This window comes from Carcharhinus amblyrhynchos, chromosome 24 (genome assembly GCF_965287045.1).
Source record: "Carcharhinus amblyrhynchos chromosome 24, sCarAmb.v2.hapA, whole genome shotgun sequence".
NCBI classification, from domain to species: Eukaryota; Metazoa; Chordata; class Chondrichthyes; order Carcharhiniformes; family Carcharhinidae; genus Carcharhinus; species Carcharhinus amblyrhynchos.
In genome coordinates this window covers 3,847,181-3,864,186 of record NC_137347.1, presented here as the reverse complement: position 1 = coordinate 3,864,186, position 17,006 = coordinate 3,847,181, and the positions used below count along the sequence as shown (strand labels likewise).

The following is a 17,006-nucleotide window of genomic DNA, read 5'->3' as shown; positions in this document are numbered from 1 at the left end:
CCCAAATAAGGGGTTAAGGCACGCCTTCGTCTGGTAAACGAATATGTTTGACCAAAGAATGTCCATTGTCTTCGGGATCATCTATTTTCTGTGTATTCCTGTCTAAAATGTCTAAGGCTGCAACCCGCTTGTCTTAGTCCAATATTCATTTAGGGCTGCAGCCTGTTTGTTTTAGTCTTTAAACAGGAGACAACTGAATTGAGTGAACTGGAGTGAAGCACATACTTTTATATCAGTAGTTAACTTTAGGGCTCTCAATTATCTGGCATATTCCAAGAGTCATGGGGAGTCTTTCCACCATATAATCAATGTTTAACTAAAATGCTGTTAATTCTTAATAGGATTTTGTCTTTTGTGGAATGCTAGCAAGGTTACATTAATCACCTATCCTCAGTCACCTTGGGAAAGTGGTGATGGGCATCCTCTTGAATCATTGACTTCCTTGTATTGAAGTTGCCCCCACAATGGTTTTAGGTGAATTCAAAGTTTGACCAGCAATGGTGAATGGAGATTTAATTCAGGTCAGGGTCACATTGGTTTTGAGAGGAGCTTTGAGATGCTGATGTTCCCATGAAGTTACTGCTTTTAGTTGTAGAGGTTACAGGCCTGGGAAGCATTATCAAATTGAACTTGCTGAGTTGCTATGTTGCTCATAGATAGAACATACTACAAGCTATGGTGAAGAGAGTGAATATTAAGTTCATTGACAGGGTGCCAATGATGAATACAGCTCTACCCTGGATAGTATCGAGTTTTTTGTATGTTATGGCTGCATCCATCCAAGTGAATAGTGAATATCCCACTCAGACATGAGTCTTGTATATGTGGGGGCAGCACAATGGCACAGTGGTTACCACTGCTGCCTCACAGTGCCAGGGACCTGGGTTCGATTTCCTGGCTTGGGTCACTGTCTCTGTAGAGTTCGCACATTCTCCCTATGTATGTGTGGATTTCCTCCGGTTGCTCTGGTTTCTTCTCACAGTCCAAAGATGTGTAGGTTGAGTGAATTGGCCATGCTAAATTCTGCCTTAACGTACCCGAACAGCTGCCAGAGTGTGGCAACTAGGGGATTTTCACTGTAACTTCATTGCATTGTTAACATATGCCTACTTGTGACTAATAAATTAACTTTGGTGTGGTGGAGAGACTTTGATGGATCAGGAAGTGGAACACTCATGTAAAGTTCCAAGATTCTGTTCGTATAGCGTGATTCACCTCAATGGTGAGTGAAAATTGTGTTTTTTTTGATCAAAGCAAGAAGACAAAATGCTTGTCTGATGAGAAGTATTTGACTAAATGCATTGACTGGCGCAATACTGTGTGATACAGATCAAAAAGTGTCAAGTTCAGTCCATGGTCTGTTCCAAGTTATCAATCATAATCAGAATTTTCTATATGGCCTTTTCTCTTGCCAGATTGGCATAAGGGGAAAAAAAATCCATCAGTTATTTTTTCCAGTAATTGCCAATTGAAGAAATACTTAAGTACTAAAGTGGATACTACTGGAGGATAGTATTAGACTTGTCTGCAACACATGGTGCCTGATAAAATCATGGTAAAAAGCATCACTGACAGTACTCCTTGAAAAATAAGAGTCTATATACAATGAAGAAGACATGGAATCTACGGCGGCAGTAACTGTCCTTTAATTTGAGGCAGACCTATACACAGGAACATCTTCGAATCAAGAGTCTAAATTTGATGGAAGAGTAAAAGAATCTATGAGACATGTTCATACATTATTAAAAGTAGCAAATAAAGCATTTGGGTGAACAGGTGAGAGAGCAAGCTAACTTATATTGAAACTTAGTGAAACCATACCTGAATTATTGTATACAGTTCTGTTCTCCATATTACAAAAAAATGTAGAGGCCCTGGGGAAGGTGTGTATAATTTATTTAATGAAAGTCAAAGAGGTTTTTTTCGGGAAGAGAAGGTGTTTTCAATTTTGAGGAATCCAAAACTAAGGATCATGAATTCAATATAGTCACCAGTAAATCCAACAAGGAATTCAGGAGAAATATCTAAACCAAGAAAGTGGTTAGAATGTGGCTTATGTGTAGAATATATCAAAAGGTTGTTTTAACAAATAGCATAGATACATTTAAGGAAAAAACAAGTCGAGGATGTAAAAAAAAATCTGATCGTGTTTGAAGTAGGGTCAAAGAAAATGCTTGTGGAGTGAAGTGGGGAAAAGGTGTATGCATTTTGTACCTGAAGGGAAAGGGTTAATAGATTTTGTACCTAGAATATGTCACAAACATAACCCTTCATCATGACTGATCTTCTTTAGCTTATACTGCTCCTGGCAGTAATATAAATTATTTGTTCATGTTTTACATGCTTTAACTCTCATTTTTAAAAAGACAGATAGTTTAATGTGGCTGTTATTTTGTAGACTTATAAATCTTACCTATTTGTGTTAGTTGGACATCGTTACACAGATAGTAGTTTACGATATCGGCTTTTGACAGTTGTTAATGGCAGATCACGATACCAGCTTTTAACAGGAAGAGCCCTGTTGGGACAGCCGCGATTGCACAAGTAACTTTAAAGACAGGGGATGCCGGTACCGCTGCAGAGGGGTTTTGAATCATGACCGCATTAAGGCTGTGTCGTGACCACAGCTGCCATCTGGACCGTAATTCCTGATTAAATCTAGGGCTGCATCACTACCAAGGAAGGAAGACCCGGAGTTCTGGCCAGAATGGGAAACTTAGAATCGTGATTGACACTAAGACTCATAATGTATAAATGCCCACTTATGTTTGTGTTCTATGAGAAGTCTGGTAATCCATTGTAAGGAACCAGTTTCTCCCCAAAACTTTGGAATAAAAACCACTGTATTTTTACTCACTAACAGTCTTCAAGGTATTATTTTACCTACAACATGGAGCATTTGATTTGATTTGATTTGATTTATTATTGTCACATGTATTGGGATAGTGTAAAATATTGTCTCTTGCGAGCTATACAGACAAAACATACCATTCAGATAGTACATCAGGGAGAGGGAAAAGGAGCGGGTGCTGAACATTGTTTACAGTCGTAACTAGGATATAGAGTAAGATCAGTTTAATACATGGTAAATCCAGGGAAAAAGCTGTTCTTCATGGAACTTTATAGTGCAGAAAGACGCATCGAGACTGCACTGACAATAATCCCACCTAGACCCTATCCCTGTTTCCCTATATATTTATACTCCTAATCCCCCTGAAACTAAAGACCAATTTAGCATAGCCAATCAACCTAACCCACACATCTTTGGACTGTGGGAGTAAACCGGAGCACCCGGTGGAAACCCACTTAGACATGGGGAGAATGTGCAAACTCCACACAGACAGTGACCCAAGCCAGGAATCGAACCCAGGTCCCTAGGAGCTGTGAAGCAACAGTACTATCCACTGTGTTACTGTGCTGCCCTTGAGTTGGCTGGTATGTGATTTCAAACTTTTGTGTCTTTTTCCTGATGCAAGAAGGTGGAAGAGAGTATGCCCAGGGTGTGTGGGGTCCTTGATAATGCTGGTTGCTTAGCGTAGACAGTGTCAATGGATGGGAGGCTGGTTTGCGTGATGGGCTGGGCTATGTTCACAACCCTTTGTAATTTCTTGCAGTCTTGGTCAGAGCAAGAGCTATATCAAGCTGTGATACAACCAGAAAGGATGTTTTCTTGATGCATCTGTAATGCATTTGAGCAGCATGGTAGCACAGTAGTTAGCAATGCTGCTTCACAGCCCCAGAGACCTGGGTTCAATTCCAGGCTTGGGTCATTGTCTGTGTGGAGTTTGCACATTTTCTCCGTGTCTGCATAGGTTTCTTCCAGGTGCTCTGGTTTCCTCCCACAGTCCAAAGATGTGCAGATTAGATGAACTTGCCATGCTAAATTCTCCATCAGTGTACCTGAACAGGTGGCTAGGGGATTTTCACGAAAACTTCATTCTTTTCAATGATGTGGCAAAGTCCAGAAACCTGGACAGTCAGATATAAAAAAAAGGGCGGCACAGTGGCTAGCACTGCTGTCTCACAGCACCAGGCACCTGGGTTTGATTCCCAGCTTGGGTCACTGCCTCTGTGGATCTTGCACGTACTCTCCGCATTGCATGGGTTTCCTTTGGGTGCTCCGGTTTCTTCCCACAGTCTAAAGATGTGTGGATTAGGGGGATTGGCCAGGCTAAATTGCCTCCTGGTGTCAGGAGAACTAGCCAGAGTAAATGCATGGGGTTATGGGGATAAGGCCGGGTGGGATTGTGGTTGGTGCAGACTCAAATGGGCCATTGGCCTCCTTCTGCACTGTAGGATTCTATGATTCTATGAATTGACGAGAGCCATAGCAGATATGCTGAATTTCCTTAGCCCCCTGACAAATTAGAGACACTGGTGGGCTTTCTTAACCGTAGCATCAGTGTGGAGGGACCAGGACAGGTTGTTGGTGGTCTGGACAACTAGTAATTTGGAGCTCTCAATCATTTCCACTTTGTCCCCACTGAAGTAGACAGGGGCATGTCTTCCATTACACTTCCTGAAGTCGATGACTGTCTCCTTCATTTTATTGACATTGAGGGATCAATTATTGTTGCTGCATCATTTCACCAGATTCTCTATCTCTCTCCTATACTCCATCTCATCATTGTTGAGATCTGACCCACTACGGTGGTGTCACCGGCAAATTGAAAATGGAGCTACAGCAGGGCACCTGTGTTGAGGACAATCATGGAGAAGTTGTGGTTGTCTATTCTTATTGATTGTAGTCTGTCGGTTAGGAAGTTTAGGATTCAGCATAGTCTAGGTGGGCTGACTGGCCTGCTTCTGTGCTGTAAATTCTATGTAATTAATCTGATCTGCTGTCAAATCAGCAGTAAAAACAATACTCGCAGTTGCATCAGGGCTGAACTCTAATTTTAACTCCAAACTTATTATTTGTACTTCTTGATTATATGGCACAGTTTGCTGCAGAACCTTTAATTCAATATCTGCCACAATTCAAGCCCAGCCATTTGCATTATATTTTTATTGACATGATAAAAGTTGGAAAGAACATTTCATTATTTTCTTGCACTGTAATCTCCAAAATGTCAAAAATGTAAATTTCATTGGCACATATAATCAGTGAACACCTTGCCAATTACATTGTTTGAAGTCTTTTACGAGCTTGGTGAAGTGTCCTGCAAAGTGCTTATTGATAAAAATTTAGAAGAAAGATAAAAGTAAAGATATTATAAAGCACAATTGAACCATTTCTTGTTATTCATTGCTCGAGTAAAGGCATTGCTCACAAAAACGAATATTTATTATCCATCCCTACTTTCCCTTGGGAAGGTAGAAGTGAGCTACTGTTGCAGTCCATGTGGTGTTGGTATACCCACAGTGCTGTTGGGCAGGCAGTTCTCTGATTTTGACTCATGATGATAAAGGAACAGCAATATATTTCCAAGCCTGATTTTTGGGATGCAGTGAGACAATTTTTGACCTTTGTAGATTGAAGTATTTCAAAGGACCATCATGATATTTCAACCAAAATCAAACTCACCTGATGAAAGAGCGGCACTCCGCAAGCTTGTGATACCAAATAACCTTTTGGACTTTAACCTGTTATTGTGAGCCTACCTCAGTCCAACACTGCATCTCCACACCAAAATCAGGGATGGGGTTATGAAGTTATCATAAACATTTTTGCTTTTATTTCACAAAAGGAGTGAAGTTTTAAAAATTATTATCCCATCGAGACACTAATGATACAGAGTTCTGGAAGTCACAAATGTAAGCTTTAACTTTTGCGTAAAAATAATTATTCGCAGTCTGTTGTTGCACCCAAATATCATTCTCTTTTTTTGGGTACAGGTTTTGAGCCTGGTATCTATGATTCCTAATAGCTGGAGTCAATTGCTGTTCATAGTTAATATGGTGATAGCAGTCATGCCTGCATTGAAAGTTATCACCTCTAACCTCAAAGATATTCATCTGCAAAAACAAATACTATAAAGTATGTGAAAAAAATCCAACCTGGAAAAGAAATGGAAATCACAACAGGAAAGACACAAGAAAGAAAACAATCTGGATTTCATCAGCGATGTCATTGTCCCTGAGAATGTTTAATCTTTCTCTTTGCTTCTTCCATGAACAACTGTAAGTAATATAAGGCTACAGTTCAACGTGTCTCCAGAAAGCTCATTTGTCATTAATTCTGTCAAGGTGTTGTTCAGTATGTCAGCTATAAGCTCTAAGTGGCAAATTTGGAAATTCAGTTGTGGCAAGCTGCATATTGATTGGTAAATAAAACAGGAGTAATAGACACGAATGTTGAGCGTATAATCTCATTACTATATTCACACATCTTATGCATAGTTACTTGAATGCTTTTGTGCATTTGCTGTTAATATTGCAGATGAAAACAAGATATGAGAGTGTTTTATGATCACTTTTTAAATTCTTGTTTAATTCCTTAGATGTGCTAGATATTTCTTCAGCTATATACATGTGAAGTACATTTATCTATATTGTGTGTGTATGTAGGATGTTTTATATTACAATCAATAAATGTGGCTAAAACAGTGTAACCACACCTATGATGATCCAGCAATTTCTATTGGACATAATAGTGGAATTTTATCGGAATCGGGGCAGGCACACTTGTGGATCAGAATTCTCCATTGGTCTCGGGTGGAATTTTAGGAGCCTTGCCTGACCGAGATCATTAAATACTGACCAATTATTCTTTTAGAAAAGTACTGACCAGCTGTAGTCTACAGGAAGCTGCCTTCAAGGCTGTAAGTACTCTTTTTCACTCTTAGCTTATCAGAAAACCATGGTCATTTTTATTCCAGTTAGCCCTTTCTCAAGGCCCTGATAACTCATTCACAGGGAAGGGGTGGCATATTGGTATTGTTACTGGACTAGAAATGCAGAGACACATATTAATGACCTGGATACCCAGGTTCTAATCCCAGCACAGCAGATTGTGGAATTTGAATTCAATAAAAATCTGAAATTCTGGAGTAGCGCCAGGAATACCTAAAAATTAGCCGTTTGAAATAAGTCCTCAGAGGCTGGTGAAGGGAAACGGGCTTACATGTTGTTTTCCTAAATCTATATCTTGAAAACTTATTTTGCTGCTCCGATTCCACACCAGATTAACTTTACTATTCCCAAACCTGTGCGGGGTGGGCAGGGAGTGGGGAGCTAGTGGGAGAGTGGGGAGTAGTGAAAAAACAACAAAAAGCCCAGGATAAAGAGCACGACAATAATAGCCGGGATAGCCAATTGGAGCTGGTAAAAAAATTGGATTAAAGAATTACACAAATGATCCCGTACATTCATCTGGAATTGTTGAGTCGCGGATGGGTCCTATTTCCTACAGGATATGCGTGGGTGAGGCCATTCTGAAAAAATATCTGGGCCATGCGTAAGGCTTGAAATTACAGTTCAAGCAAGAGCCAACACTGTCCAGTGGACCAAGAACAGAGGAAAACCTTCCCAAACTGGCCAGCTCAGTCCCTCCGTCACCCACAGTTAGGACCTTGGAGTCTGAAATGGGCAATGCAGACGAAGCCGCGGCTACTCCTCGACCGCCCGCGGAAGGGAGTGAACTAGAATGCAGGTGGTCGCGCCGTAAGATACGGTGTCCGATTACATACATTCCTTCCATGTCGAATGCTGGGCTCAGTGCTGAACCATCGAAAGAGACTCATGAACCTCCGAGCTTCCTTGGATTTAGAGGGGAGAGGGCTGAAATGATTTCAATGAGGCACAGGACATTGACATCTTGGAGAATGAACTCCCTGATGGAGGTCATAATTGCCTGCCCAATCAGGGAGCCTCAGTATATAAAATTGGGAGTGTTGGCTCTTCTGGTACTCTGGATTCTGTGTACCAGAAGCACTCAATGAATGGAATAGAGTTTTTAAATAAAGGAAATCTGGTGAAGGTACACCAGCTGACATGTCGTTTTCTTACGTCTAGGTCTTGAAAACTTATTTTGCTATTCCAATTCTGCATATTGCAACAGTTACAATGTCTTGCTGGACAGGATTTTGAAGGGACTGTTGACTGTCTAGTCAAGGCTTGGCTTGGCTTTGGAGCTATCCTGTATGTAGACCTAGGATTATTTGTATTCGAGTCCTTCCTGAGGGCGGCTATTTAATTGCTTGCACTTAAGTGGTGATCCCCGAACTCAGTTCAACTGGTATGGGTATCCACTTCCATTAGTACACCATGCAACTCATGTGCCCCACTTGCTTCCTTTTCCAACAATAGGACGGGCTGTAGCACCTGTTTGCAGTCCAGTTGGGCTTCCGCCAATGGATATTTTTGAATAGAAACATTATTTATCAGTTCATGCTGAAAGCTGGCTGCTGAGCTGTAGAGACACTATTGCGCATGCACCCAATGCATTGTGTACAAGTGTACGAAGATCTGTCACTCCCCCACTCTCCTGGACATCACCCCCAACTCTGATCACCACCCCCGGACATCATCCCACCCGATCCCTCCCCCACTTAGCCAATTTCTGGCCTTGATTCCCCCCTCCTACCCCCCAGGCCAGTCATTGGCCCCACCCCAGTCATAGAGTCATAGAGATTTATAGCATGGAAACAGGCCCATCGGCCCAACTTGTCCATGCTGCTCATTTCTTTTCAAAATCCCTAAGCTAATCCCAATTGCCTGCATTTGGCCCATATCCTTCTATACCCATCTTACCCATGTAACTATCTAAACGCTTTTTAAAAGTCAAAATTGTACCCACGTCTACCACTACCTCTGGCAGCTTGTTCCAGACACTCACCCCCTCTGTGTGAAAAGATTGCCCCTCTGGACACTTTTGTACCTCTCCCCTCTCACTTAAAACCTATGCCCTCTAGTTTTAGACTCCCCTACCTTTGGGAAAAGATATTGATTAGCTGATCTCTGCCCCACATTATTTTATAGACTTCTATAAAATCACTCCTCAGTCTTCTACACTCCAGAGAAAAAAGTCCCAGTCTATCCAGCTTCTCCTTATAACTCAAACCATCAAGTCCTGGTAGCATCCTAATAAATCTTTTCTACACTCTTTCTAGTTTAATTATATTCTTTCTATAATCGAGTGACCAGAACTGTACACAGTATTCCAAGTGTGACCTTACCAATGTCTTGTATAACTTTAACAAAACATCCCAACTCTTGTATTCGATGTTCTGACCAATGAAACAAAGCATGCTGAATGCCTTCTTCACCACTCTATCCACCTGTGCCTCTACATTCAAGGAGCAATGGACACCTACCCCTAGATCTCTTTGTTCTGTAACTCTCCCCAGTGACCCACCATTAACTAAGTCCTGCCCTGGTTCAATCTACTAAAATGCATCACCTTACGTTTATCTAAATTAAACTCCATCTACCATTTGTCAGCCCACTGGCCCAATTGATTAATCCTAGATGGCGTTGCAATCCTAGATGGCGTCAGCTGCTACATCATTCTGTAATTAGTTCCATAGTTTACTGGGTGAACCAGTAATGCAATCGGAGGTAATTTTCTTGACTGTCCACTATGCCACTAATCTTAGTGTCATCTGCAAACTTATTAACCGTGTCTCCTACGTTCTCATCCAAATCATTAACATAAGTGACAAATAACAGTAGACCCAGCACTGATCCCTTAGGCACACCGCTGGTCACAGGCCTCCATTTTGAAAAACAACCCTCGACAACCACTCTCTGGCTTCTGTCAAGAAGCCAATTTTGTATCCATTAGCTACCTCACCCTGGATCCCCTGAGATTTAACCTTATGCAACAATCTACTATGCGGTACCTTGTCAAAGGCCTTGCTAAAGTCCATGTAGACAACATCAATTGCACTGCCCTCATACACCTTCTGGGTTACTCCTTCAAAAAACTCAATCAAATTTGTGAGACATGATTTTTCCACTCACAAAGCCATGCTGACTGTCCCTAATCATTCCTTGCATCTCTAAATGCCTGTAGATCCTGTCTCTCAAAATACCTTCCAACAACTTAACCACCACAGATATGAGGCTCTGTAGTTCCCAGGCTTTTCCCTGCAGACCTTTTTAAACAAAGGCACAACATTTGCCACTCTCCAATCTTCAGGCACCTCACCTGTGACTATCGATGATTCAAATATCTCTGCTAGGGGACCCAAAATTTCCTCCCTAGCCTCCCACAATGTCCTGGGATCATTTCAGCAGGTCCTGGGGATTTATCGACCTTGATGTGCTTTAAGATTTGCAGCACCTCTTTCTCTGTAATATGTACACCCCTCAAGACATCATTATTTATTTCCCCAAGTTCGTTAACATCCATGCTTTTCTCAACAGTAAATACTGATGAGAAATATTCATTTAGGATCTCACCCATCTCTTGTGGATCCGCACATAGATGACCTTTTTTGATCCTTACGAAGCCCTATTCTCTCCCTTGTTTCTCTTTTGCCCTTTATGTATTTGTAGAAGCTCTTTGGATTCTCCTTTGCCTTATCTGCCAAAACAATCTTGTGTCCCCTTTTTGCCCTCATGATTTCTCTCTTAACTCTATTCCTATACCCCCTCTACTCTTCAAGGGATCCACTTGATCCCAGCTGCCTATGCATGTCATATACTCCTTCTTCTTCTTGACTGTGGCCTCAATATCCCAGGTCATCCAGGATTCCCTACTTCTGCCAGCCTTGCCCTTCATTCTAAGAGGAATGTGTTTATCCTGAATCCTGGTTAACACACTTTTGAAAGCCTCCCACTTTCCAGACATCCCTTTGCCTTCCCACAAGCAGTCGATTGCTGGCCCTGACATTCCCCTCCCCAGATGTCCACTGATCCTCATATACCTCCTCCAACTGATCATTGCCCTGATCACTCCCCAATACGAGCACTGCCTATGTCACCCTATTATGCCCATGCCCCCATCATGGTCATGCCCCTTTCAGGTCCTTTCCCTCCACATAGGCTCTGCCATCTTGGCACTGCCTGGTGCTCTGTGGGCAGTGCCAGGATGCCAGGCTGGCACTGCCCAAGGGGCACTGCCTGCCCCTGCCCCAAATCACCTGGGGGCTTCAATGGTCTCCAGTGCCACCAGTGAGGCCATCATGTCAGGTTCCCATTGGTGAAGACCATACGTAATAGTCGCTGATGAGGACCTCCATCGATGAGATTGGTAGGCAAATTTGTGTCCAGGACTCACTAATGATTTTCAAATGACCTCATAAAAAGTTAAGTCAACTCTGCATCCTTCCCGGGCACAAGGCTGATTATGCCAATATCATTTTGAGAGGTGAAAAACCGGATACGCACCCAGTTTTTGGCCTCTCACCTGATCTTGCTGGTTCACTATGCCGATCAACAGCATGACAGACCGATAAGATCACTCCCAAAAGGTTTGATGCTTCCAAACTCCTACTTTACATTGGTTTCAAGGAAATCACAGGTTATACAATATATCTTATGTTATAATGTTCTAGGTGGATGCACTGCAACTCTGCAACTCAATGAACTAACTGTGGTTAGATAACACCTCACCTGGAACCAAGTGGCAGATCCCACTCAATTGGACTGCTGTAGACTACTCCACAAATTATCCAGATGATTTTCACATGATTTCCCAACTTCACTCTCAGAAAGACACGCATTAAGATCTTTCTCCAACATTTTCCATACTGTTTGAGCAAGGATTCATCTCCAGGGTTTCCACATCCCCTTTCAATATTCTTTTGTCTTGAAGAGCTAAGTGCATTCAAATTTTTCACACAATGTGCCCAACTTTACCATTTTGATTCTAAATGCAGAATCTGGGCGCAATTCAGATCTGACTTGGAAAACTGTTCTTAGGTTCCCCCCCTGCATAAGCACTTAGCCTGAAAAAAAATTGCGAGTCTGAATTGTGCTGTGGCTGGGGCTTATCAGACCCAAAATACTGCAGCTCCGATCAGAGCTTTGAACTGAGCATGTACAGTGAAAAAAAATTGAAAAACACAGCCCTGTCACATTGCTCCTGGGTCCCAAAAAGCGGAAAAAGTGGCCTGGGAATGAAATGTGGAAGCAATGGCTCTCATAGATATCGCCCCACCCCCACAATGTAACTGTCCCCCTTATCCAACCACACCCCACGCTACCCAGATGGATCATGACCCTCTGTGCCCCTTTCCCCCCCACCGTTCACCCGCCGAGTGGCAGCAGAATCCCTTTCCCCTGTCCCTCCCCGCCTCACCCCCCAAAGATCCATCTGGCAACCATTCCTCCCCTTGCTCAACCAGAGAGTAATTGGCCTTCCCTCTTCCCCCTCCCTTCACCAAAGAATGATCTGTCCTGCCTCTCGTCTCCCTCCCCCACCCTCCATCACCGATCTGAGTCAGAGAGCCATTGGAAGCTCTGAACTTAGCTCTTCCGAAGCTGAAGCAGCTGAAACAGACCTTTGCCAAGCATGTCTGTTCGCACCGAATCTGGATGGGCAAACACGATGGTAAAGGGGGAATATTGGTAAGATTGGGTATCCAGCTCATTAATTCAATTTAAATGCATGCAAAATCGCGGTAATCACCTCACACCCGACTTTACCAAGTTTTCGCACCCAACACAATGGTAAAATCGGGCCCAGTATCTCAGGATCTTCATGCCCAACCAAATACTGTTGTTTAAAAAACTGGAAATAAGGACACCAAACCTCAAGGTATGTTTTTCTCTAGACAACCTTGTTGTCTCTGTTTTTTCCAGGTTTGACTTTGACTTCAGTGAACAGTACCCTGCTGGGACTTGCATTTGCGCCTACTTACTCCATTATGACATTCCTGCTTCCAGCAGAGCTCTGAGAGCTGTTCACTCTAGCTTCTTAGCTGCAACTGCAGAGGGTTCATTGTACAACTAACCACGGAAAGACTTTTTCCCCTAAAGGTGCCCCTGGTTGTTAAGCAACAGCTCATTCTCTTCGCAATCTCTTGTTTACTTTTAATATGGTAATCTCCCTCAGCACAATAGACACTATTTAAACTAAAACCAAAACGCTGAAACTTGCAAACACCTTTGTCTAACTTTAATCGAACTAGGGTTGTACCTTTTCCCACATAGAAACACTAAATTAAACCCACTTAAAAATTAACCTTATTTCTAACATCCAGCATTACATATGTAAATCACTTAACATCAACTCTTCCTGACTTAGAAATATATTACAGTTCCTTCACTGTCATTGGCCCAAAATCTCAGAACTCCCTCCATAAAAACAGTGCGATATACCTATATGACATGGACTGCAGCGTTCAAAAATGCAATTCACTATCAACTTCTCAAGGGTAGTTTAAACTTTATCTATTAATGTCAGAAGTAGGCTTACATTAACACTGAAAGTAAGATACTGTAAAAATCTCCTAGTTGCCACACTCTGGCGCTTGCTCGGGTACACTGAGGGAGAATTTAACACGGCTAATGCACCTAATCAGCAGATCCCTTGCACTGTGGGAGGAAACCAGAGCACTCAGAGGAAACCCATGCAGACATGGGGAGATCGTGTAGATTCCGCACAGACAGTGACCCGAGCTGGAATCGAACCCAAGTCCCTAGTGCTGTGAGGCAGCAATGGGAACAACCATGCTAACATGCTGTTGCAATCAGGGATGGGCAATAAATGCTGGCCCAACTAGAAATACCCACAATCCATGATTTTTTTAAAAGTAAGCTTATCATAAACAACCATAATCAGTCCCTAATGAGCTTGTTGCAGTGAGTATAATTTATTCAGGCTTAGCTTATCATATGCAAACATAATCTGCTTCAATTTACTGTCAGTTCTGATTACTCACTCTCAGTCTCTGACTCTATGGGTGACATCCATTTTTCCAAACTGTAATTTTCTCATAAGCAACATAACGAACATTAATTTACTGAGGCTTATCTCCAAGGGTTCCATTTACTGTCTCTATCTCTCAAGAGCAAATAGATTTGCAAGACTTGTCATTATGGGTCCAGTTTGCTGTCTCTCATAACCTCCTGGATTACCATGTTGATTGTAAGGGCAAACACTATGTACTCTCTCTTTGTGGAAAGTTGCATAATCACGATTCTGTAGTGGCTATCATACAACTGATTCTGTGTACTCCTATGCAACATGTATGCACAACTGTAATTTTTCTTTGTTTTTTAATTCTTTTAAATGTGGCTATGGTTTATAAGAGAGTACTTATGTAAGCATTGTTATTTGAATCTAACAGTCACTAGAAATGACTTTAGTTGTTTTTTACAGAGAAGTAGGGGTATTCTTACACTTCCATGTGTTTCATGAAAGTGACCTCCCATTTGTTAGTGGTTGGATTTACCTGAAGAAATTCCTCCTAAATTGTGAATTAATCAAGACTATCCCATATTTTATAAATTAAATATTCTGAAACTGATAATGAAACAAAGTAGCTTGAGAGAAAACCTGCAGTGTATTCTACTGACAGCATCATGGTGCTTCCTGACCTTCCCATTCTGTTTTAAAGTTTATATGTTAGTGTCACAAGTAGGCGTGCGTTAAAACTGCAATGAATTAACTGTGAAAATCCCCTAGTTGCCACACTCGGCACCTGTTCGGGTACACAGGGAGAATTTAGCATGACATGCACCTAATCAGCAGGTCTTTCGGACTGTGGGTGGAAACCGGAGCAACCGGAGGAAACCCACGCAGACACGGGGAGAACATACAGACTCCACACAGATCGTGACTCAAGCTGGGAATCGAACCTGGATCCCTTGCGCTGTGAAGCAACAGTGCTAAGCACAGAGCAACCATGCTGTCCCAGATATTACAGCGCAGTACAGTAGTACAGGCCCTTCGGCCCTCGATATTAGAACAGATATTCTCTGGTCCCAAACACTTTGCATTGGGTATGTCCATTTTTTGCAATTGTTTGGAATTTTTATGATGTTACATTGAAAGAATGCAAAACAGGATTGATTACCTGTTTTAAAATATAGACCACATTAAACTCTGATGAAATGAGTGATCAAATATATAGAGAACAATAAATGTACATAAAATGCTAATTGCCAGAAAGGGAATTGTATGTTAGAATTTAGTACAATATTGTTGCATGTTAATTCCTGTTCTACAGAGAAAACTAAACATTGGCCATAATTGAAAGTATGTTTATTTTTTGTAGGTAAATTGATGCTCATAAATCAGGGCTGGGACTCAACTGGTCTAATTCTGTTGCCTCCATTTCACTTTGCAAACAGGATAGTTATTACATGTATTGGGATAGGCCACAGCCATCAAGAAGCTGCAACAACTGCTGCAACAAGATTGCTTTGTTTTACAAACATTGGGGTAGTGCAGAGTCAATTCGTACTTATGCTTATGCCTAAATCCTTAGCTCCTGACCCAGGAAATGTTACCAAGAAGAGGGAAAATCCGAGTGAAAGTAAGCCAGACAAGCTATTGCAGTCTACCTGCACCCACCTTGGCTGATGAATTCTGTTTTGCTTCGACAGAAATACATTTAAAAATAGTGAAGGGAGGGTGGGAAGGACAGTTTGCAATTTAACGTATGGAAAAAAAATTCTACAGTATTTGTCATCTCATAAGCGCCAATCCCTTCCATAAAAGGATACAGTGAGTGGTAAGACCAATGCTATATTCCAGGCCTGGCAGTAGTGACTATGGAATTTATGTTCCTCTTATCTGTTGACAGTTGAAGGACAGTGGCTGCAGTGGGGACCATGGAACAGGTGCTCAGTAACATGTTCAAATGGAACGCAACAGAGAACCCGCAAATGCATTTCGACCCAAGGTTGGACAGAGTGTAAAGGTCACCAGGCTGAAGCCCGGGACTGCTTCAATCAGGACTGCTCAAGTAATTTCCTTTGTTCTTAAATAGAGTAACTGATCACTCCAAACCTTGTTGTTTGATAACAGCCTCTGATTTTAACATGCTGCTTCCGAGTCTACAGATTAGCCTATTTAAATCTTAGTAGTTGACAGCAATCTCCATTTATAACTCACAATATCTCTGCATGTTTCCAAAATAGTGTAATATTTCAATCTATGCTTTATGACTGACAACCATTCATGCTGTACCATCTTGTTGCCTCTGTGGCCTCTGCATTAGCGCAACTTCACTATCTAAAGATCTGTGATTGGCAATAGGCTCAATTACAGTGTAATAAACAGTGCCTTTGACTTTTCATGTAATAAGCAATGGTACAATCTTTTCAATAATATTGTTGGATATAATACTCATCACATTGAAACTGTAAGCAGCAAGATGCCTAACTATAATCACAAATAAAACAACAACATTTCCAAGAATACGTATAGTGTTCAAGACCAAATGACATCGACTATTCCTGCTTTGCTCTGATGATTTATTATATCATCTGAATCCATATGTGATAAGACACCATTACTTAGTCCTGCTATCTTCTATATCATGAATATTTATGTTCTGCAAATTTCTCTATTTTCTTGCAAACTTGCTCTCAGCAACTATTGATAGTTCTGGCTGGAGCATTATTGGAAAGCTCAGTGAGGTATCATTGTAGGTTTTCTGGTTTGTAAAAATCTATTCTGTATCCCTTCCTTTTGAAGGAAATTGCTTAAATTTTGTTAAAGGATAAAATATGAAGATGATTTCTCAGAAAGCTAGTAATAATCAAAGGAAACTTATATTAAATATCTGAATAACAAGAATATCGGCCTGGGAGAAATTTTCCTATGTTCACTATATGAAGGTACAGATAACAAATAGAGGAGATATTTCCTACTATATCTTGTACTCTTTTAACACCTCAAATGTTACTTTATGATATACTATTTCACAAAATGTTATTAGAGTATTGTGTTAAAGGGGTTTCCATACTATATTTTGGATTAGGTACAATAATTTAACTTTACATGGTACACTCCAAGACCTGCAAAGTTCTTCATACACCCAAAATCCTCCTTATTAACTGGAGCTTGTGCCAAAGTTGGGAGAGCTTCCCCACAAGCAACAGCTTGACTGTCAAATTACTTAGAGACAATTCCCCCAGCACATGGACAACATCCCTGGGTA

At 41.5% G+C, this 17,006-nt stretch overlaps 1 protein-coding gene across 5 annotated transcripts in view; it reads left to right on the top strand.

The window, feature by feature from the left end:
• Nucleotides 1–17,006, top strand: part of adgrb2 (adhesion G protein-coupled receptor B2) — a 930,376-nt gene that overhangs the window by 329,900 nt on the left and 583,470 nt on the right. For 4 of the 5 annotated variants that reach the window (XM_080211622.1, XM_080211620.1, XM_080211619.1 and 1 more), the window contains one exon: nucleotides 15,645–15,806. The exons of the other annotated variant lie outside the window; for it this stretch is intronic. In XM_080211622.1, coding sequence (XP_080067748.1) covers nucleotides 15,645–15,806 — 162 coding nt within the window. The remainder of the gene's footprint in view (nucleotides 1–15,644; nucleotides 15,807–17,006) is intronic. 5 annotated transcript variants of the gene reach the window in all.